At 41.6% G+C, this 23,822-nt stretch overlaps 2 protein-coding genes and 2 long non-coding RNA genes across 4 annotated transcripts; 3 read left to right on the top strand and 1 right to left on the bottom strand.

Annotated features, from left to right (window-relative positions):
* Positions 1-1,450: 1,450 nt before the first annotated feature.
* On the bottom strand, positions 1,451-5,909 carry fut11 (fucosyltransferase 11 (alpha (1,3) fucosyltransferase); the record flags this gene model as incomplete). The annotated part of the gene is given in 3 exon segments (NM_001002904.2): positions 1,451-1,739; positions 3,642-4,267; positions 4,849-5,909. Coding segments are annotated over 3 exon segments (1,608 nt in total). The 3' UTR covers positions 1,451-1,591.
* A 153-nt stretch (positions 5,910-6,062) lies between these two features.
* LOC100494751 lies at positions 6,063-9,195 on the top strand. The gene is made up of 2 exons (XR_208167.4): positions 6,063-6,294; positions 8,235-9,195. It is a non-coding gene; the product is annotated as an uncharacterized LOC100494751 (long non-coding RNA).
* A 4,707-nt stretch (positions 9,196-13,902) lies between these two features.
* LOC116408049 lies at positions 13,903-14,495 on the top strand. The gene is made up of 3 exons (XR_004220697.1): positions 13,903-14,052; positions 14,160-14,259; positions 14,399-14,495. It is a non-coding gene; the product is annotated as an uncharacterized LOC116408049 (long non-coding RNA).
* Positions 14,496-14,981: 486 nt separating this feature from the next.
* Positions 14,982-23,330, top strand: LOC100495168 (serine/threonine-protein kinase N1). The gene is made up of 19 exons (XM_031906760.1): positions 14,982-14,988; positions 15,530-15,694; positions 15,879-16,047; positions 16,169-16,244; positions 16,330-16,421; positions 16,862-17,038; positions 17,127-17,189; positions 17,454-17,530; positions 17,700-17,842; positions 17,929-18,036; positions 18,267-18,341; positions 18,700-18,953; positions 19,417-19,590; positions 20,000-20,253; positions 20,622-20,795; positions 21,328-21,504; positions 21,893-21,967; positions 22,288-22,541; positions 22,906-23,330. Exons 1-12 carry the CDS (start codon positions 14,982-14,984, stop codon positions 18,880-18,882), a joined length of 1,335 nt encoding a protein of 444 aa, XP_031762620.1. The 3' UTR covers positions 18,883-18,953; positions 19,417-19,590; positions 20,000-20,253; positions 20,622-20,795; positions 21,328-21,504; positions 21,893-21,967; positions 22,288-22,541; positions 22,906-23,330.
* The last annotated feature ends 492 nt before the right edge of the window (positions 23,331-23,822 follow it).

Genomic DNA, 23,822 nt, shown 5'->3' with positions numbered 1-23,822 from the left:
AAAGCCAGAGGAGGCTGCAGGGAGTTGGAATCTCCTGTGTGAGTTGTAGGCTGGGCCAGACCAACGGATCTCTAAAGTTGGCCATACACGTTAAAATGTTCCTCTCCCTAACGACCAATTCCAGTGTGATTCATCAAATTATTGTTAGCGGGCAAGGACCAATCGCACATCTAGTGATTTTAGTTATCCTTTATGTGTCCAATAAATCAAGGAAAAAAAAACAGATATTTTACAGAGAGGATGTAAAATCTCTTCTGTTTTAATCTACTTGACGAACATCAACTTGTTTGAATGCTTCCCATTGACTTCTATAGAGACACGTTAGCTTTGAGCTCCCCAAATTTTTCATTTGAGATTTTTTTCGTGTCAGTGTCAAAATTTGAGAACTCAAATTCAAGATCCCAATTTTTTTTTTTTTTTTTTTTAATCATGGAAAAAAGGAATTTTTATGTTTTTTTTATTGTGGAAAAAAAGCCAATCTTGATTTCTTCACGATACAGTTTTAGACCGTGTTACATCAGAGAAACCTTGTGGCATTCAGAAAGCGATGATAGGGTACCAAGGATACCAAGGGTATTATATGGTGCCCCTATAATATGTATTACACATATAGCATAGCATAGGCAGGCTTCCTGAACAAGGAACGGACAATGTTAGCTAAGGGCCTGGAGGTTCCTGGACAGTTCCAAACCTTTAGACATCTATATCCCACAGCCTGTATTCTGGTGAATTGACTTAAAAGAGGCAGTATGGGATCTGTTATGCATAACTCGTTATCCAGAAAGCTCTGAATTAGGAAAACGATCTCCCATGGACTCCATTTTAAGCAAATAATTCAACCTTTTAAAAATGATTTCCTTTTTCTCTGTAATAATAAAACAGTACCTGTACTTGATCCCAACTAAGATATAATTACCCCTTATTGGGGGCAGAACAGCCCTATTGGGTTTATTTCATGGTTAAATGATTCCCTTTTCTCTGTAATAATAAAACAGTACCTGTACTTGATCCCAACTAAGACATAATTACCCCTTATTGGGGGCAGAACAGCCCTATTGGGTTTATTTAATGGTTAATTTATTCCCTTTTCTCTGTAATAATAAAACAGTACCTGTACTTGATCCCAACTAAGATATAATTACCCCTTATTGGGGCAGAACAATCCTATTGGGTTTATTTAATGTTTTATTTTTTTAAGCAGACTTAAGGTATGGAGATCCAAAAAACAAAAGGATCCTTTATCCGGAAAACCCCAGGTCCCACATTCTGGATAACAGGTCCCATACCTGTATAAGAATTTTTTTAAAATTCAGTTTGAGTTCATGATTCCAGAAGCAGTAATGTAATGTAATGTAATTTAACTGCATACAGATATATTGCCCTGACATACTTGACAGGAATTTACACACAATTACCAACTAAAAAAAAAAAAGAAGGTACTTCATTTTTGTAACATGAAAGATTTATTTTTCTCTCATAATCCTGAATTTGGTCTTCTTCACTTAAATATTTTGGCATAAAAACTTTGGCAATGACATAGTAAAAAAACACCCCAAACATATAAAAATATGAATTTATATAATACTACAGGTCAGTGATTCATACTTCGTTTTATATACGTTTCATGCATATAATCCCAAAATCTATCTTGGTTTGTTTCATTTCGTTGAATCATCGCAGTAAGAGCCTCGCCCTGGTCAAAACTCTGCCAGTAATCCTGCAACCACATCTGCTTCCAGCTGAAAAACAACAGAATATATTAAGTTAAAAAGTAAATAAAGTTGTTTTCACGTTGCAGAAAGCAAAATTACATTAGCCCAAACGTCATGATTTGTTTTAGGAGATAAATACTTTATAAAACCAACTGTGTTAACATACTCAAGCAAATAATATAATAATAAAGGGGATGGTGAGTTCCAGTCTGGAGCTAACATTGTTGTGATGGTTTGATTAATGGGAACAGAAGAAAAATGTGCCTCCTCTTCTTTTCTATCCCATTGGGACTGGTAATCTAAGTGGTAATCACGGATGGAAAGCCAATGAAGAGGAGCATTTTCCTGCTGTTCCCATTAATCGTCCGGTTGGCCTGAACAGACACAACAGTGCAAAAAGTGGCCACAACAGCCCACTGACTGACCAGATGGTTGGCCAGTATGGTCAAAATCAGCCAAATTGCCTGACTAAGTTTCAGCACGTATGGCCAGCTCTAATGTCACATTCAAAACAAAGATTTTGATTGTAGCTTTAGGAATTTGGGCCATCACAATGGTGCTGCTAAACCACAGCGGTTATATATATATATATATATATATATATATATATATATATATATATATATATATATATATATATATAAGAAGAAAAAGAAGCCGCTCTCTCAGGACTTAGGTGCAAAAATAAAAAGTAATTTATTGAGTAGACTATATGACTATATATATATATATATATATAGTTCTGAGAGAGCTGAGCCTGGGTTTCAGCCTCAGATCCAAATGCAATGTAAATAAGAGGATATAAGGGCAGACACTAGGAAACGTCGCCATAATAACAATTGTAAAAAAAAAAAAAAACCTAATGTTGTTTTAAATCAATATGTGGAGGCCTAACTCATCTAAATGTCCCCATACACGTGAAGATTCGCTCGCTTGGTGAGGTTGCCAAGCGAGCGGAGTTCACCCGATATCCCCACCTACGGGTGGGCGATATTGGGGAACATGTAGGCTAATGCGATCGTTTGGCCCTGGGGCCAAATAATCGAATTATAACAAAGGGTATAGGCAAAGTCAGTTCGGGGACCCAATCCGACTAGATTTTTTAACCTGCCCAATCGATATCTGCCCGATTTCAGGCCAGATATTGGTCAGGCAGGTCCGTCGGTAGTGCCCATACACGGGCCGATTAGCTGCCAAAACGGTCTAAGGGACCAATATCGGCAGCTAGAATCGGCCCGGGTATGGAGACCTTAACCCTACATGCAATGGAACAGTCGCATTCTTTAAAAGTAGTGATTTTGCTACTAAACTCCTCAAGTCTTCCAAGAGTCATACACTGTTTCTGTCCATTGTGACCTGTAATTCAACTTAACTCAGGCAACACGCTATAGCTGGCTATACATGTATCAATAAAATCATAAGAAACTTTTCAGTACATGTATTGTAGCCTGACAAAATAATATTTATGTTCTATGGTATTTAGTTGATTTATCAAAGGGGCAGTTTTAAAAACATAATCCACCAGTGTATGGTGCAGCAACAGGAAGTAAAGAGGATCTGCAGTTCCAATTCACTTCCTGCTGGTCCGATCATCTGCTATGTTGGCCTGACTGCACAGAACAATAGAATAAAGGCAGCCCCTTTTTCATTATCCCCCCTAAAGCCTGGGTATTGCTCACTTGGTCACAAACAGTTTACAGTTTGTACACACCAACTACTACAGCAGTCTAGATTCCTAGGCCGGGAGCAAACACTACTGCCGAGCGCTCCTTAGGGCAGCAGAAAGCCATATACTCGCTAGTGACCAATAAATACAGACTGTGGGTGAAGTAGCAAAGCTCAGACTGAGGGATGTACTACTGAGCAATTCCCTGGGGAACACAGTGGTGAATATTTATAAAAGGTCCCTATAGTGTAAATAGAGATTACCTGTCACTTTCAGGGATCTCCTGAGCGCTACCAAATCCAGGGGTTGGCATTGGGCAGCCCATATGGTTGAAATCTGCAATATGAGGCTCCGGAGCAGCACCTCCCTGCTGGGACTTTTTATATGTCTTTTCTGCTTTGATTCTGGAATTCTCTTTATCACAGACAAAGCACTCAAACCCATTCAGATAATTAGGCGCCGTCATGTCGTTCACACCCCATTCTCGCTTTTCCATGCTGGACAACAAGAATGTATTTGTGGTCCCGCCAGGCTTTTTGTATTCCAGATATTTCAGGTATTGCTCATCATCACTGTCTAAAGTCATTATAAACTCTGCCAGCTCTTTCGGAGACGCAAAATCATCAATCATTATAATAGAATGGTTGTTGGGCATCCAGTCCCGTACGGAAGGTGACCCTCGATAAATTGGAATGGCTCCTAAATGCATCGGCCGCCAAAGCTTCTCGGTCATATAATCTGCACAAATGGCATTCTCCATGGCCAGATGGAATTTATATCTCGCTGTAAATGCCATGAATTCTGGATCTTCAGTAGTAGCCGTCGATGTGTCTTCAAGTCTCTTGTTGGGATGCTCGCGGTTCTTCATACACTGCCCGTATGAATCAATCTAAAATGCAGTAAGAACAGTTACTGTACCAGCAGCTGCTTTACCATTCAGTTTATTTCTGATCTGTTTAGAAGGAGCAAAGTAATTACTGGTAATACTCCTTAAAGGGACAGTATACACCAATTTTTAACATAAACTTAATGAATAGGGCTTGTGCTGAGCATACTTGTTGCCTATCCTTTTAAATATCTATGTTTTTTTTTTGTATTTCTGGCACAAAACAATAATAGTGGGGCTTCTGGTTCTGGCAGCCATTTTAGAACTATACACATGATGAGACAGTACAAGTGTCCCAGCTTGGTCATCATCGCATGATTACATGCATGAACATAATGGCTGAGCCAGGACACTCGCTCGTTATGAGCATTTGTGTGACTAAACGTGGCCAACCGGCCTGGGCACCATAGCGCTCACTAGGGGCATTTTCTAACCAAAATAGCATTGTTTTCCCCAAACAAAGTGTAGGCTCTGTTAGCCGCACCTCTGCTGGGGGAAACAATTTGCCTATTATAGGTGCCCGTAAAGAAGTTCAAGTCTTCACTGCTCTGAAGAATGTAGTTTGTAGTAGAATATTTGCTCACCTCCAAGTGTTTCATTAACTCTTTCACGTATCGGTCTCTGTCGGACGGCACGTCGCAGTGAGACTGCATATACAAGACAGGAGCATATCCATTTTTCCTCCATCTGTTTTTTTCTGCCATAGACAGTGCTGGGTTGTGCAGGTAGCCTATCGTGGGCAGCCACTGCAAGGTAAGGGGGTAGTCGGACTCCCTGCTAAAAGTGGCAGTATAGTTAAAAAGCCTAATGCCGGGCAAATGGGAAAGTACGTAGTTGTTCATCGGCGACTCCTCATGAAATAGCGCCCACGTCTGGTGGGGCAACCTGGGCAGAGGGGCTTCGTAGGCCCGGAAGTCGGTCCCATAGAAAATGATGGATTTTGTCCTCTTGTGGAGTTTGACGCTCTTGTTCTTGGTGACCATGCAGGAGCTGAGGGGGCAGTCTATTCGCTCCGCGTCCCCCGGAAAGTGGGGGAATAAGTTCTCGCTCCACCAGAGGAGTATGGGCAGCTCCTTGTTGCTCCTCCTGTCACTGTTGCCGGGGCCTCTGTAGGAGTCTGCCACCATTGTCCCCAGATCAGTGCCAGAGAAGGCGCTGGAGGGCTGGAAGGAGGAGGGCTCCCACTGATCAGACAGGACTGCCACATTATCCTCTGAGGGAACTCTGTGTTGCCCCCTGCCCTGGTACAGAGCTGCCTCCCCCACCCCTGCCCCTTGTACATTGGCACAGCCTCCCTCTGTGGGCTCAGCCGCTGCCAGTACCCAGAGGGCACACAGGGCAAGCAAACAGCTCAGCAAGTGGGAGGCACCCCAGTGTAACCGGCCACCCCAGACTAACTGAGTGCAACCAGCAGACATCTTTACCCCAAATCCCTATAGCGCCCTCCCCTCACAGCGCTCCGTTATTCACACATTCCCCCATTCAGGCTGCACATACTTCCATGTTCTATCTGTTCTTATTAACCCTGTGCCGCCCGTATGCCAGTCCCGCAGCCCTCCCCCCATCAGCCCTCCCCCATCAGCGCTCTCCCATTACTCCCTCTCCCCTCACACAGACCGTGCGGCTCCCACAGCAGAGGGGGCGGTTCCCACAGCAGAGGGGGCGTGACCCCGGGAGTACACGTGACTCTGTTGCTTTCCACGTTGGAAAGGGGTACGCAAGCCTTTGCGTGTGGCAAACCGAAATGCATGCTGGTCCTGACGCTGCGGCTCCTGTGTGGGGATTCCCTGTGGGAGGAGCCAGCGGTATAAATGAAGAGGCGCTCTAGTTGTGCCGGTACTTGCGATCCCTGCGTTCTGTGAGTGGCACCGCCGGCAGAAGCGGCTTTGTGACTCCCCGCGGTTTATCTTGAAACATAGGGCGCCAGGAGGCCGATATGAAGCCGCGAACAGCTGCCTATAGGAAACCTGCTGCCCCTCAGGCTCCTGCCCCGCGTCCTCCTCCTCCTCCTGCTGCTGCTGCTGAAGCCGGTGAGATTATTTGGCAAAGTTTTGGCTTTATAGGCTTGACCCTTCCTTGCGGTGCAACTACAATTCCCACAATGCATTCTCAGCCGGCTGAAGCTGCCTTGGGAGCTGTACTTTAGCCTGCTATCACAAAGCATGCTGGGAGAGATTTGGGGCTCTGTAAAATGGTAGAAATAATGTAGCAGGGGGGGGTGATTCTAGTGGTTCTATTAGTTCTAGTGGTTCTATTAGTTCTAGTGGTTCTATTAGTTCTAGTGGTTCTATTAGTTCTAGTGGTTCTAGTGGTTTTATTGGTTTTAGTGGTTTTATTGGTTTTAGTGGTTCTATTGGTTCTATTAGTTGAGGCTTTATTTTGCACTGTCAGTAACTTGCCAACATCAAACTGATGTCACTGTATGGAGCCCCCACATGGGGTCATAAAGATATCTTGGGGGGTCACATCTGCCCCATTGGGGCTCAGTTGGGTAAAGAGTAAAGGGCACTAAAGAAAATAGTTATTGGCAGCAAAGGGCAGTGGGGAGGTGGGTGAGATGGGGCCCCTAGTGAGGGGGCAGGGGATGAAGCTATTGGAATCAATCTCTTGTGTAACCCTCCTGCTTCCCCAGGGCCCCCCAGCACTCTCATAAACACAGGGTGCCCTTTTGTTATTGTCATGGCTGTTTAGGTCTGTCTTAACATTTGTGTTTTCATGCTTTTGTTCCATGTGTGTGTGTATATAGATTGACCGCACACGCAGGAAGTTTTTCACGAAGAATCACAGAAGTTTAAATAAATGTGAGGCTTTATTCAGTCAGTGCGGACTGAATAAAGCCTCACATTTATTTAAACTTCTGTGATTCTTCGTGAAAAACTTCAATCTAACCTTGTGTATGTACACTTCCTGCACGGGCACCCAGGTATCATCCGTATTTTATGGAGTGCAGCTTTCCAGCAACTCGTTTCTATAGATATATATAGATAGATATATACATTTTCAGACTTTTTTTCATATTCTCTGCTATTTATATAATGTAGATACAAGTGTGGCAGGAGTGGGGGGGGGGGGGGGGACCAGGAAGTCTCCTCAGAAAAATAACACTGGGAGGCTTCCCCATGGCAGAAGGTATAATTAGGCGAGTGAGTCACTTGTTTTTCTCCTGTAGGTATTGTCTGTACAGTGAGTCATTCCCCCCCTATAGATAAGCCTATACCTGAGCAGCGCACTTGCTGTTTGCCATACGGCTGTGTGCTTTATTAGGGATTTGGGCACATTGTATAATATATTGCCGAAAACTAAAAGGTTTCCCTCTGGAACAGAAGATAAATCATAACTTAGTCCTTTCCTTTGCACCACTGGCCAGAATTTGTTTCTTTACTGAAGATCTAATTGGGGAATATTGGCAATTTCTTTGAGGTTAAGGTGGCTATATATGTTAAGGTGGCTATATATGTTAAGGTGGCTGATAGGGATAGGTTGCCCTAGGGACAAACAATCTAATTACAACAAGGGGCACAGGAGCCGTTGGGTCAAGGACAACTTCAACAAGCTGATCCCAATCCGACGGGAAAATGAAACCTGTTCTGTTGACATATGGCCAGATATAGCTCGGGAAAGCCCATCGGGGGCCCCATACACAGGCATATGAGATGCCCAGTTGGTCAAAAGGACTCAAATTAACAGCTTAAATCTGCCTGTATATGGCCACGTTTAGATTGATTCAAGATAATGTATAATTTTTTATTTTTTTTTTAAATTTAGAACAAGTTCTCATTTGTCCTCATTCCGATTCGGTCATTCATTATTCAGCAGAATAAATGTCAGTGTTTTGGGTCAGTCTGATCAATTTATCTACAGTGGTTAATAAGACAAACTGAAGGCAGATTTGTGGATAGTCTATTGTATAACATTAGCAGCTTTATGTTCAGATGGATTAAAACTTGACTTTATCCCTTTTGTGTTTTAGATGCCGATCCTATTAACTTGCTGGTCATTCAGCTCAGGCTGATTGGGGATAAATGTGACGTCAAACAGAATTTGCAGAATCTGCTGGCGAAACTCTCTTCTTCCGGTACTTGACACAAGCACCAAACAACGGGGTAGGATAAAAAAAATCTGGAAAAAAAAAAGCAACTTGTGTTCTGCTATAACAGTCTCTCAGGAATCTACTTGGGAAAAGGAGAAAACAATGGAGAGATTGGAGACCCATCGCCGGCTGCTCTGAGCTCCATCTGCAGGAGGGAATATCCCCAGTGCATGCTGGGAAGTGCAGGCATCACTGACTCTTTCCATAGGAAACAATACACTGGATGAGCTACCCACTGACTTTTACATTTTACCATTTTAAATAAGAAAAGCTGTAGTGATTGTGAAATGCTCTCTGATTGGTGTCTGTCCTGTGTCTTCTGTCAGCTGGACTGTTGGCCTTTAAGCATCAATCAATTGCGGTTTTTGGTTGCGCACTGCTGGGATTCAGTGGGTTTCTTAAAGCAATATTTACAGATGATCAGTGCTGCCCGGCTGGAAGCCTTTAGGCCGCCCAAGGGCTATTTTTATGGCCCCTGAACAATAGGTATAATGGATATTTGCCCTACTATGTTGGGGAAATTGGGCAGCACACTTTGTTGTATTTAATATTTATTTTAACTTTTATATTATGATTTGTGCTCAACTTTGTTTTAAGCCTATTATGTGCTGCAGATAATAGATTCCTAGGCCCTGGCACTTGTTCTGCAGTGGGTTAAAGTCAAGATGTGGCTTCCTCTGCAACACTGTAGCACTTTTTAAAACTGTGTTTTCACTTTATTTTTGTATATTATGCAAATGAATTGTAACTAAAAAAGTTTTTGTTTTTTTTATGTGAATGTATTACACTGCCAAAAGGCTTCTCCTCTTGCAACAAAATGGTACCTGTTGTACAAAAAAAACCTGCTTGTGTGTTTTTATTTCTATTTTTCTGTTCTTCACAAGGGCAGGGAGAGTGGAAATGGGCACAGACCGCCATGCATAGAATTTACAGTAAGACTTCTGATATTCCGGGGGGGGGGGGGGGGTATATTTCTAAAAACCTCACTATAAGGGGCAGCAGTGTGACTTGCCTGCGTTCCAGTACTGTCACCTTATGTTTCAATTGCAAGGAGCAGCATGGATACAAAATAGTTCACACCTGTCTGCTATTCACAAACGTACTTTGCATTTATACTCGCTCCTTATACACACTGCCTTCAGCGGCTGCTACTGCTAGTGTTCCTTAGCGCGGCCATTTTCAGGCTTTTCCACTTCAAGCCCCCATTTGAAGTACAGTTAGACCTCCCTCCCTAGGACTAACTAATTTGCCAATATTTGGAAATGTTGTATGAGCCATTCAGCCATGGTATCAAGAATTTCCAGCATATAATTGTTTGTTCCTCATCTCAAACTCCGTGACCCATAAATTGGGTTTGCAGGAGCAGTTTCACCAAACCCCCCCCAGTCACTGCTCCAGGCCCTCCTAGGGGGGCTAGACACAGTATAGGAACCAATGCCTCAGTGTTTTGCACTTACAAGTGATGCCATACACATATTTTTAGTAAGGAAATAAATGCATTCTGTGATTCACCAAAGCTGATCTGCATCTGTATTACAGTTCAGGATAAAAATAAAACAGCTTAAACTATTCAGTATAGATTGGCGTGTTAGACACAGATTGGCGTGCCTACAGATACTGTGTTGGTGTTTCATATAATAGTTACAGCGAATAGATTAAGCTGAGTTATTCTGATCAGATCACGCCAATACAAGCCCATGTACATGAGGTTATAGTATTAGCCAATGTCACGTTGCTGTTTAATTGAGTGGTGATAAAGGTGGGAGGGGGATATCCCATATATTGGATACATTCTGCACATCTGTATTTTGACTGCTTTTAAATTACCAATGGGGCAATAATTTTATGATTCCTTCTCTATCTCCTTTATTTGGGAACTGGGCAAGGCCAGGGGCAATAAAACAGCATTACAGCAAAGCAAATCTTTGTACAGCCTGCCTCTGGTCTGTGCTTTTTGGCAGCCAAAGCCTTGATAGACCCAGTTTGCTACCCTGCATTATTGGGAAAATACGGCGGCCTTGTTTTGCTTGTATTGTATATGTCAGTTGGTATAATGATATAAAAAATGGTATAGTTATTGTACGTATGTATAACTTTATTTATAAAGCGCTACATACTGTATGTACGCAGCGCTGTACAGTAGAATACATTAATATAAACAGGGTTATTAAAATAGATAAATACAAAGTATTACAATAAGCACAAATAAATACAAGATACAGTTGCAATAAGTTAAGAGTCAGACACAAGAGGATGGAGGTCCCTGCCCCGTAGAGCTTACAATCTATATGGGAGGGTAACTTACAGACACAAATAGGCAAATATAAGTGCTGTAGGTCACAGTGGGTGACACTACAATATAAGTGCTAGTTCCCAGATCAGGTGCTGGGCGAGTGCTCCAAAAGGGAGTCTTTTAGTTTGGTTTTAAAAAGACTGAGGGAGGATTCTCTCCGGAGGAAATCAGGGAGGGCATTCCCAATGTAAGGGGCAGCAAGGCAGAAAGGTTTAAGGCGGGAAACAGAAGTTGTAGTGGGGGGCTCAACCAAACGATTGCTCTGCGAGGAACGAAGGAGTCGGCCAGGAACGTACGGAGACACAAGGGAAGAGATGTAGTGAGGAGCAGAGGCATGGAGGGCTTTGAAAGTTAAGAGAAGGAGTTTGTAAAATATTCTTTGTTTAATAGGGAGCCACGATAAGGACTTTAGCAGGGGAAGGGCCTGAACTCTCCTGGATGAGAGGAGGAGAATTGTGGCAGCAGTATTTAATATAGACTGTAGGGGGGAAAGATGGGATTTAGGGAGGCCGGTTAGTAGCAGGTTACAGTAGTCAAGTAGGGATAGGATGAGCGCATACATGAGCAGCCTAGCTGTTACAGTAGAGAGAAAGGGACAGGTTTTGGCAATATTGCGCAGGAAAAAATGACAGGTTTTGACAGTGGTGTTAATATGGTCAGAGAAGGAGAGGCAGGAGTCAGGACCAGGCTTAGGCGGAAAGACCATTAGTTCAGTTTTTGTTAGGTTTAGTTTGAGGTGGCGTTGGTTCATCCAATTAGAGATAGCCAGGAGGCAGTTAGAGATTTGAGTCTCAGTTTCGACTGTTAACGAAGGGGTCGAAAAGTAAATTTGGGTGTCATCAGCATACAGATGATATTTAAAACCAAGTGAACGGATAAGATCTCCCAAAGGCAGCGTGTAGAGGGGGAACAACAACGGCCCAAGTACAGAGCCTTGAGGTACCCCCACATTTAGAGGAACTGGAGATGAGGTTTTATTAGCATAGGAGACAGTGAATGAACGGTTAGAGAGGTAAGAAGAGATCCAGGATGCAGCCTGTCTACAGATACCAATCAAATGCAGAATCTGCATCAGGAGGGAGTGGTCAACTGTATCAAACGCAGCCGATAGATCTAGGAGGATTAGTACTGAAAAGTGACCTTTGGCTTTGGCAACCTGAAGATCATTCGTAACTCTGCACAACGCTGTCTCAGTAGAGTGCGCAGGCCGAAAGCCAGATTGCAGCGGGTCCATTAAATTATGTGCATTAAGAAAGTTAGTGATATGGGAGAAGACAATGGTTATTATTTATTACTTAAGTTTATTTTATTATTAAATGAACAATATCGTTTAGAAAACATAGCACAATGACAGCCATTTAGCCCTGATGCCAAGCGGAAGAGACACAGGGCACCAGGATGTGCCACATGATGGAATCTGCAGCTGTTTTTGTGCCAAACTTGCACCCATTCTGTCTAAATGTGCCCATATACAGTATATTTCATTTTCCATTCACAAATCAGATGGCTGGAACATTCCTGCTGTGATAATGTTACAATGGCCCAGACAGCTCTTTACTTGCCACACAGAGAGCATTTCTGCCGTGATGTCACAGCTGCCCAGAGAGTTGTTTACTAAGCGACAAAAAACCGTTATGACAGTTGGTGAGTTACTGGGCAGCGCTCGACAGCCCTCACTCAGTGCTTAGCCAACTTTTTTGCATTTTTTTTACTTTTTTGCGACTCCTGTGCTATTTTATTCATATCCTGATTAACTGTAAGTATATATTTATTATAATTAAGCTAATGAGGCGCGAGGCTGTTTTTTTGACCGTGCATAAATGCAGGGGCAATAACTGCTTCGTGGGGCATTTGAATTAAGAGGGAAGATATCTAGATAGCAGTACTGGGGTGGGTAGTACAGACAGGGAGCAAGCTATAGGGTATCAAACCATGCAGGTACAGAGAGTGAAGGGACCCCTGTGCTAAATTTACCCCCATATGCTTTTAAATAGGTTACCAGTATATAATTCCTGCTGATATGTTGCTATGGGTTACTGTATCTGGCAAATTTAGTGCTTTTTAATTCATAACTCCATTAGTGTGTATGTATCAGTATTAGTTACAAGATACAAATGCATAGGGCTGCTACACTGTACTGTTTCATAGGTAAATACTATAGAGGCATTGCAGCATTGCTTTCTGGTTGGCATTTATACAGCACCAAAGTTGCACCCATTCTATCTAAATGCTTTTGTGCTGTTTACTTTTGTTCCCTGAATAAACTCACAGATAATCCCATTTCTGCTTTATAAAACAGGAATATCATTAATGGGTCAGAAGTGCGGTATCAATCTGCCACTCTTTTGTCCTCCAATCAAGAAGAAGGTAAGATCCCGGAAACTATTTTATATAATAATAAGTGACTGTTGGCTGAAAGGATTTGCTAAGGCTTGGGCTGGTGGGGGCTTGTGACAGACCCTGTTATTCATTTTTATGGGCAATAGTGAGTTACAGGGGCACCCATTCATAATGTGTGAGTAAACACAGGGGACGTTCCCCATCCAGCAGAAACAGCTTAGTTTTGTACTTTCTCATTAGCAAGTTGGGATACAAATTACATTTTATTTTTCATTATGTTCTGTTATGGCACCTCTTATATAATGAGCTGCAGATCCCTGCTTGTCTGCATAGAAGACGGGTGCTCCACATGCCTTCACCCTCTAGCCCCCCATGAATATAGCGCTGCCATACGGACATGTGCTTTGCAGCAATTCTCTGTTTTCCAAAATAAAGTTCCTGCAGCAATTCATTAAAGGAACAGTAACACCAAAAAATGAAAGTGTATAAAAGTAACTAAAACATAATGTGCTGCTGCCCTGCACTGATAAAAGTTGTGTGTTTACTTCAGAAAGTCTACTATAATTTATATAAATAAGCTACTATGTTGCCATGGAGGCAGCCATTCAAAGGAGAAAAGGCACAGGCACATAGCAGATAACAGATAAAACACTATTGTATTCTACAGAACTTATCTGTTATCTGCTATGTAACCTGTGCCTTTTCTCCTTTTTTCCAGCTTGAATGGCTGCCCCCGTGGCTACACAGCAGCTTATTATATAAATTATAGTAGTGTTACTGTAGCAAACACACCAGTTTTACCAGTGCAGGGCAACAGTGCATTATATTTTTATTACTTTAAAGCTCTTTCATTTTTTGGTGTTACTGTTCCTTTAAGGTTTGAAGGCAGGGTACAAAGTGCAGATATGAGGGGATGTGCATGTGTTTTGGCTTTTTTAACTGTGTGTTAAAGTTTATAAATGACCCCTATAGTCTCAACAAATACACCATACTCACTAGCATATAAACTTTACCTTTTCTCAATTGCAGATTAAAAGTCCAGACACTAATTGGACTAATGACACGGTGAGTTACTATTAGTCATTTATTTCAGGCTTCTCCTTTACCCCTTAATGTACTATTTTGTTTTCTGCCAAAATGCTTCATGTTTTCCCCATGTTTGATCTGTATAGGATGCCAGTAGCCATGAGAAAGCTACGCCCGTGAACAGACTGAATCCACTGGCTCTGATACGGAAAAAGAGAAAGAACAAGAAATCTGTGAAGTTTGCAGGTACCGTATCTAAGCAAGAACTTTCTCCTTTTGGGCCTGGTTTCTTTAATGTGAGGAGCCACTTCCAGGGTCTCTGCCAAACATTAATTTTTCAGGCAAACAAACATGATGATCTTACAATTTCTGTCCTTTTTTGCAGACTCTCCCAAATGTGAATCTCCCAGTGAGATAGTAATATCTCAGAGTGAAGAAGAAGAAAGGGAGAAGATATTTGTAGTGGTTGAGAGTGCTCCTGTTAGTCCTTCTAGTGTAAGTACAGAACATTCACACCACACTTATAATTATAACCTGATCCCCTTCTCCCAGCTAATGTCTATAACACTGCTTTGTCTTGGGACCAGCGCCTGATTCTGGGCCTGGCAGTGTCCTGGCAGCAGTATTTCACTCTCAAATAATAATATTATCACTTTCCATCTGTCTTTGGGAGAACTTTATTCCTTCTGAATATTATAGGTTATTTTATCTCCCAATACTTACTGTTATATTGTTATTATTGTTCTGTAGGACTCAGGAAGAGATATAATAATAAGTCAAGAGAAAGAAATCTCGACTGTAAACCTTGAAAAAGCAGAACACTCCCCAAAGGAAACAGAAATCGAGATCAATGAAGGTGCAGTATCTTATAAACAAGATTTTATTCTCTGTAAACATTTTTTGGCTATTAATATTGGTCAGTGTAACTAATTTCAGAAAGGGGAATGTCATTAAAGGGACATTAAACAATGAAATGTTTGTAGATTTGTGTTTAGTATAGGGATAGGCCTATAGTTTTATAGTGTATCTCTGTATTCACTTAGGGTAATTGCACAATGAGTGATCTTGTGCATTTTGGCTAAAATAACATGGTATCAAAATGCTCTTTATTGCCCCTGATAATGATCAAGTGAAATCACCAGCACATGTAGCTGTCAGTTAATGCTGTACATATGTATGTGTAATATAAAGTACACATTAATAAACATACAGTGATGAATAGGCCTATAAAGCTATAAAAATAATCAGGCAAGTCACTGGCCTTGCCTGGCTGGGGGGATAAAGGTGGATAGAGGGAATGGCAGTAACAAACTGGTTCTGATTGGGGCAGAGGGGATTTTGGCCACAGTGAATGCAGCCCAAGCTTATGTTTTGTATTTGTAGCTACATGTAAGTGTAAAACTATAATGAAATGAATATAATGTACAAACACATGTATGCCCACAGGCCTATCCCACCAATGTTTGGGTGCAAGCACAATTCTGAACAGTCATATCATTTTGTTTGAATTTTGCAGATGTTTCTGAAAGTGTTTCTGCCACTCCCTCAGCAACTGAAAGTGAGGTGATTCCCTCAAAAGCTGATGAAAAGACGCCTCCTGCTATTATTGAGAGGCTTTCTGATGTTCCCTCTGAACATGAACATGAAGAAATTGCAGAGATACAAGCTGAGAACCCTTCAGGTAGAGAATGTGGGGGTGTCAGTCTGATTGTTCCTTTGTTACAGTTCCTTGGGTAACCCCAATATGGGAGTTTTCTCCCTGAACTTACACTGTGTGATTATGACAAACTTAAATATGTTTATTACATACGTAAACTTTATTCTCCTCAGAATTCTGATTTTGTCATTTTGTTTGAATTTTGTAGCTGAACCAAACGTGCCTCTAAGTGTCCCTGATAGACTTTCAGCCAGTGGTCCCATAATGGAATCTCAGGGGCAGAAAATACTTGAGGCAGAATGTGAAGAACCATCAGAAGGAATTATTGAGAGTATTCCTGCTCCCAGTAGCCCATGCCAGCCTATAGAAGATACAAGGTAGGGTAAAACCTGGCATTAAGCTTAATTGTTGTGCAGGAGGAAGCTCCCAGCATAGTGTATGGGTACATGCAGCCGTTACACACAAATAAAAACATTGCAAATACTTATTCTCTTTCAGATTTGAGCAGCGAAATCCTGTTTCTATCAGTGATTTCCAACTTACTGATGTGCTGGGCAAAGGAAGTTATGGAAAAGTAAGTCACATGGTAAATCCTATTTAAGATTAGGACTTTCATTATCTTTTTGTGCTCTTATTTGTATTACTTGCTTTTTTTCTAGGTGTTTCTGGGAGAAGCCAAATCTACAGGCAAGATGGTCGCCGTCAAGGCCATGAAAAAGTCAAAACTGACTTGCTCATTAAGTTTAAGCAGGTTAGTAGCAGGCCAACAAACAGTAGCCTATTTGTATCTATGTATGTATGTGATCTCTCCCTCCCGCTACAGCATTAACCCCGGCATGGCAGAGTCGTCTTCTGTAAACTGTCAGTCAAAAGCCACTCATTTGTATTGTATGAGATGGAGCAATGGCTTCCAGTTGTTCTGCCTGCAACTTTATCAGTGGAGGCAATGTAAAATCTTTATACCCCAATACTAATTGCAGGGGTGTAATTATAACTGTAATTTAGTGAGTGATCTTCCAAAGGGAGAAGCCTGGGTATTGGCTATCATGTGTACGAGGCCTTGGGGAAGGTTGTTCTTGAATCTGAACATTAATTGAGCCGGTTAATATAAAAGCCCCATAGCAGCACCGTATATTGGTTCTACCATAGTTTTATGTTTTACTATTTTAATATTTGAATGTTATTTCCCAGAGTTCTGACAGAGAAAGAGATTCTCCTTTTGGCAAAGCGAGAGCAACATCCTTTCCTCACTGGATTGTTTGCCTCGTTCCAAACTGAGCATCATGTTTGCTTCGCCATGGATTATGCGGCTGGAGGCGATTTAGAAAAATGGACAAAAAACCCGCAATTCGACTATGAAGCATCGATGTAAGTAGAAGAGGAGCAACACCACTGTGCTTTATTAATAGCTCAATAATTATACCAAATAATATGTGAATATTTTTTATTTCTACAGATTTTACTCTGCTTCTGTTGTTCTGGGGTTGGAATTCCTCCATGAGCACAACATTGTTCATAGGTAAGTCTTAATGGAAGTAAAAGGAACATGTGATCTTTGCAGCAGGAAGAGCTGGCCGGGCTATGTAGGGGCTCATTACTTGCACCAGAATGTTCCCCTCACTAAGCCTGAGAGCGACTGCCCATATTGGGTTTTACCACATTGGTACAGAACATACCAGCAACCCGTATGGGGCGCACAGCTGGAACTACTGGCACTCACATTGCATACCATATGAAAGGACTGTTACTGACAGCACCGTTAATTATGCTCTTTTTCACACAGAGATTTAAAGCTGGAAAATGTCTTACTGGATGAATCTGGATATATAAAAATTTCAGACTTCGGCCTCTGCAAAATGGGTAAGAATTCCTGCTATGTTGCCTATCAGGGCTCAGCTTAGTACCTAATGTGCCATCATCTGCTGCGTAATTATTGCTCATCACACTCATGTATAGAGCAGGTTACTGTACTGATATAGATTTATGGGAAAGTATATTCTACTAACATAAACTGATGTGTTTGCTATAGGAATGGGTGTCGGAGACCTAACCAAATCCTTCGTTGGAACACCCTATTATGTCGCTCCAGAGATATTTAAAAGGGAGCCCTATGGAAAAGAAGTAGACTGGTGGGCTCTAGGAGTGATGCTCTTTTACATGGTAGTTCATAAGGTAAGTTTGACTCATCAAATGAAAAGAATTAGCAAACAAACAAAAAAAATCCTGGTTTTCTGATAAATTAATTTCTACTTTTACAGTTCCCTTTTAATGGAAAAACAGTGCATGAACAGTCTAGAATTGTCCAGTATGAAAGGCCGACCATTCCATGTACTCTCCCATCTGATTTCTACATTACAATAAAAAGAGTAAGTCTCCGTCTCTACATCATCATGTTATAGCCCTCTGTTAGGGGCTTGTTATACACACAGCATTCCTGTCACTTTCATGGCTTTCTATTAAATGTATATTTGCTCTTTCCTTCATCTGTAGAATACATTGTTCAGAGGATGCATTGTGGAATAGTATGCGTTCATTAACACTGATTTACCTATTACTTTGTTCTGTCTCAGTAACATCTATTTTCTTCTTTCTGCAGCTTTTGGCCAAATATCCTATGAATCGCTTGGGATCAAATGGAGCTGAAGAAGTGAAGAAAAGCCATTTGTTCTGCGTATGTATATAATACTGTATTTGACCTATTGCGCCATTATAATTAAGGAATAGAGATCCATTCCATATTGAAGATTATAGTTAGAGTTTTAGGGAACTAGATGACCCTCCAGTAGATTCTGATTGACCCCCCACCCATCATCAAAATCACTCATATAGTGACCCAATGTCTAAATTCTATTTATTACCCATTGGGCTAGATGCTAGCATGTGATGTTCCTCCTCTGTTCCTTAATTCCCCTACCTGTATCATTGTGTCGCCATTACCAATGGCTTTCCTTCTATAGCAAGGATTGTAAGTGTGTATACTCCCAATAACCATTCTGTTATATTAATTTGCTCCATCTCCTGTATCACAGAACACAAATTGGGATGGCCTCTTGAATAAAACTGTGATGCCACCAATCATGCCTCCTGTGAATAGCTCAAGCAATAACAGCAGCTCTAAGGCAAACCTTGTTATAACTACTGGCGAGAGTAATTTGCCTATCCCAGCCTCTGTCAATGAAGCGCTCCAGGACTTTGAGTATTATGCTGGTTGAGTGTGTGAGAACGGCCACGTGTAACCGACCTGGCACATTACAGGCTGAAGTTGACGCAAGAAACTATGACAGTAAGTATGGTTTCCTATATTTATACATATATATTAAAATTCCAGGAATGGTGCACACACAGAACTCCAGGTACTGCCTGGCTACATGGTTAACATAACATAATTAATAAGCACAAATAAACCGCACTCACAGGACTTCTATGAAACAAAAAAATGGTGTTTAATTATACGTGTCGGCTTAGACTCAAGCTGTCTTCAGGGCGTGTGTGTGTGATTTTTTAAAAAAAACAACCCTGACAACATATTGTCTTACATACAAGTGGCATTCAGCGTTGCCAGACTCAACAATGGATCGGGTGCTGCTGAGTAGTTTGGGGGCAGTTATTCAGTTTAGGGTACAAAATGGTTGAGTTCCTTTCCGGTTGGGTCTGTATGGATTTTACCTGTTGGAAATGATCATCCCCAGATCCCAGCAGTAAATCACTACTTTATGAGAGCTGAGCCACCTTTCTGTTTTTTCAAGGTCGGAGCGCTTGAGGTCCTTTATAACGTCTTGCCTGCAAAAGGGCCCCCACGTCAGATGGAGAGTTGCAGAGCTGCTGCAGCGCCCATTTATTACAGAGCTGCAATCTAACGGCCATGAGAGCTGAAATGAAAGAGCCCCTGCAGGCACCGAGGAACAAGTCTACCGGGAAAGGTGAGCGACCCCATGATTTTAATTCCCAGATTTCACTTTATTGGATTTAGTTGTAAAGTGAGAAGCTGGAATTGTTTTGGTTAATATCTGGCTTTATTAACCATGTGATATTTTAGGGGTAATTAGTTATTTCACAGTGGCTTCTTATATCTTGTATCTATGTATGTATTAGATCTCTCCCTCCTGCTACAGCATTAACCCCAGCATGGCAGAGCCAATTTCTAAATTCTATTTATTACCCATTGGGCTAGATGCTAGCATGTGATGTTCCTCCTCCTTTCCTTAATTCCCCTACCTGTATCATTGTGTCACCATTACCAATGGCTTTCCTTCTATAGCAAGGATTGTAAGTGTGTATACTCCCAATAACCATTCTGTTATATTAATTTGCTCCATTCCTGTATCACAGAACACAAATTGGGATGGCCTCTTGAATAAAACTGTGATGCCACCAATCATGCCTCCTATGAAAAGCTCAAGCAATAACAGCAGCTCTAAGGCAAACCTTGTTATAACTACTGGCGAGAGTAATTTGCCTATCCCAGCCTCTGTCAATGAAGTGCTCCAGGACTTTGAGTATTATGCTGGTTGAGTGTGTGAGAACGGCCACGTGTAACCGACCTGGCACATTACAGGCTGAAGTTGATGCAAGGAAATATGACAGTAAGTATGGTTTGCTATATATATATATATTTTTTTTTTTTTTTTTTTTTAAACTTCACAAAAAAATTCAGGCAATGTAGAAGAGGTAACAGTAACCATCTTAAGCTCCAATGCCGACAAACACAGTCTGAATTGTACAGATAGGACTGGGGTCTTACATACAAGTGGCATTCAGCGTTGCCAGACTCAACAATGGATCGGGTGTTGCTGAGTAGTTTGGGGGAAGTTATTCAGTTTAGGGTACAAAATGGTTGAGTTCCTTTCCGGTTGGGTCTGTATGGATTTTACCTGTTGGAAATGATCATCCCCAGATCCCAGCAGTAAATCACTACTTTATGAGAGCTGAGCCACCTTTCTGTTTCTTCAAGGTCGGAGCGCTTGAGGTCCTTTATAACGTCTTGCCTGCAAAAGGGCCCCCACGTCAGATGGAGAGTTGCAGAGCTGCTGCAGCGCCCATTTATTACAGAGCTGCAATCTAACGGCCATGAGAGCTGAAATGAAAGAGCACCTGCTGGCACCGAGGAACAAGTCTACCGGGAAAGGTGAGCGACCCCATGATTTTAATTCCCAGTTTTCACTTTATTGGATTCAATTTTAAAGTGAGAAGCTGGAATCATTGGGGTTAATATCTGAAACTATTTATAAAGTGATATTTTAGGGTAATTTATTTTTTTACCACGACTTCTTATATCTCGTATCTATGTATGTATTTATGTGATCTCTCCCTCCTGCTACAGCATTAACCCCAGCATGGCAGAGTCGTCTTCTATAAACTGTCAGTCAAAAGCCACTCATTTGTATTGTATGAGATGGAGCAATGGCTTCCAGTTGTGCTGCCTGCAACTTTATCAGTGGAGGCAATGTAAAATCTTTATACCCCAATACTAATTGCAGGGGTGTAACTATATCTATAACTGTACGAGGCCTCCGGGAAGGTTAATCTTGAATCTGAACGTTAATTGAGCCGGTTAATATAAAAGCCCCATAGCAGCACCGTATATTGGTTCTACCACAGTTTCATGTACAGAAAAAACCCTGGTTTTACTATTTTAATATCTGAATGTTATTTCCCAGAGCTCTGACAGAGAAAGAGATTCTCCTTTTGGCAAAGCGAGAGCAACATCCTTTCCTCACTGGATTGTTTGCCTCGTTCCAAACTGAGCATCATGTTTGCTTCGCCATGGATTATGCGGCTGGAGGCGATTTAGAAAAATGGACAAGAAATCGGCAATTCGACTATGAAGCATCGATGTAAGTAGCAGACTGGGTTTTATAGATGGAGTTTTCGTGGGGTTAATAAAGATGATGTTCTTGTAGTTCTTACAGGATAGGAAGGAATCACTGATGCGCCAAGCTGAGATCTAAATTAGTCAGTGCCTAAAGGGAATTTAGAGGACTATTAGGCAATTAGGAAATGAACTGGATGTAGAAAACTGGGCCTTTGATTTGTTAGGGGCTTGTTATACACACAGCATTCCTGTCACTTTCATGACTTTCTATTAAATGTATATTTGTGTTCTCCTTCATCTGTAGAATACATTGTTCAGAGGATGCATTGTGGAATAGTACGCGTACATTAACACTGATTCACCTATTACTTTGTTCTGTCTCAGTAACATCTATTTTATTCTTTCTGCAGCTTTTGGCCAAATATCCTGTGAATCGCTTGGGATCAAATGGAGCTGAAGAAGTGAAGCAAAGCCGCTTGTTCTGAGTATGTATATAATACTGTATGTGACCTATTGTGCCATTATAATTAGTGAATAGCAATCCATTCCAGATTTATTAGATTATACTTAGGGTTTTAGGGATCTAGATGACCCTCCAGAAAATTCTGATTGACCCCCCCATCATCAAATCCCTCATATAATGACCCCCATTTCTAAATTCTATTTATTACCCATTGGGCTAGATGCTAGCATGTGATGTTCCTCATCCTTACCAATGGCTTTTGCATTCATAGCAAGGATTGTAAGTGTGTATACTCCCAATAACCATTCTGTTATATTAATTTGCTCCATTCCTGTATCACAGAACACAAATTGGGATGGCCTCTTGAATAAAACTGTGATGCCACCAATCATGCCTCTTATGAAAAGCTCAAGCAATAACAGCAGCTCTAAGGCAAACCTTGTTATAACTACTGGCGAGAGTAATTTGCCTATCCCAGCCTCTGTCAATGAAGCGCTCCAGGACTTTGAGTATTATGCTGGTTGAGTGTGTGAGAACGGCCTCGTGTAACCGACCTGGCACATTACAGGCTGAAGTTGACGCAAGAAACTATGACAGTAAGTATGGCTTGCTATAGATATATTTCTTTGTTTTTTTTAAAAAAAACTTCACAAAAAAATTCAGATAATGTAGAAGAGGTAACAGTGACCATCTTAAGCTCCAATGCCGACACACACAGTCTGAATTGTACAGATGGGACTGGGGTCTTACATACAAGTGGCATTCAGCGTTGCCAGACTCAACAATGGATCGGGTGTTGCTGAGTAGTTTGGGGGAAGTTATTCAGTTTAGGGTACAAAATGGTTGAGTTCCTTTCCGGTTGGGTCTGTATGGATTTTACCTGTTGGAAATGATCATCCCCAGATCCCAGCAGTAAATCACTACTTTATGAGAGCTGAGCCACCTTTCTGTTTTTTCAAGGTCGGAGCGCTTGAGGTCCTTTATAACGTCTTGCCTGCAAAAGGGCCCCCACGTCAGATGGAGAGTTGCAGAGCTGCTGCAGCGCCCATTTATTACAGAGCTGCAATCTAACGGCCATGAGAGCTGAAATGAAAGAGCACCTGCTGGCACCGAGGAACAAGTCTACCGGGAAAGGTGAGCGACCCCATGATTTTAATTCCCAGTTTTTTCACCACATCTTCTTATATTTTTATAGAGAAATCTATACAGAAGGGTGCTCTTCAGTGAAGGAAGGAGCTGTGGGTGCCAAGATCCAGCACCCAGGACGATGTTTGAAGAATTCATCGACGTCTTCCAACTACCCTGGTGCCACTGATGACATCCTCTTCTACTGCCATGAGATTTGCCATTAATATTTGTTTATTACAAATAAATATTTATATTGCAAATGAATTTGCCCTCTCTGCTCATTAGACATACTCACAGTTCTGCCAAAAAGCAAGCACATAGCGGTATAGGTGTCGTAGTGGGAGTGTCTTTTATATGAATACTGATTAAGACATGAAGTTGATGTGTTGGTGCTGCGCTGTGCAGGGCTGGGGGTAGATATGGGGCCCTGGGTAAGGTTGGGGCCTAAATATAAAGCCAGAGGAGGCTTCAGGGAGTTGGAATCTCCTCTATGAGTTGTAGGCTGGAAGTGGCCTGCAATCCGACAAATCTGTAGGAAAAAATTAAAAAAATTTTGTAAGGTTAGTGGACACCAAACGATTGCATATCTAGTGATTTTTCATCCGACATTGGTCAGAAAATCAATTGGGCAGGTTTGAAATTTTTCTTCGTTAGCAATTAAATTTGCCCATTGTCCAAATGTTTGCAGGACCAAGCAGGTAGATTTCCTAGCTTCAACTAGACAATATTGCTGAAATGGTAGTTTTTGT

This window comes from Xenopus tropicalis, chromosome 1, assembly GCF_000004195.4.
Source record: "Xenopus tropicalis strain Nigerian chromosome 1, UCB_Xtro_10.0, whole genome shotgun sequence".
Classification (NCBI taxonomy): Eukaryota; Metazoa; Chordata; class Amphibia; order Anura; family Pipidae; genus Xenopus; species Xenopus tropicalis.
The sequence above is the reverse complement of the archived record's forward strand: the minus strand, read 5'-3'. Positions and strand labels throughout refer to the sequence as shown.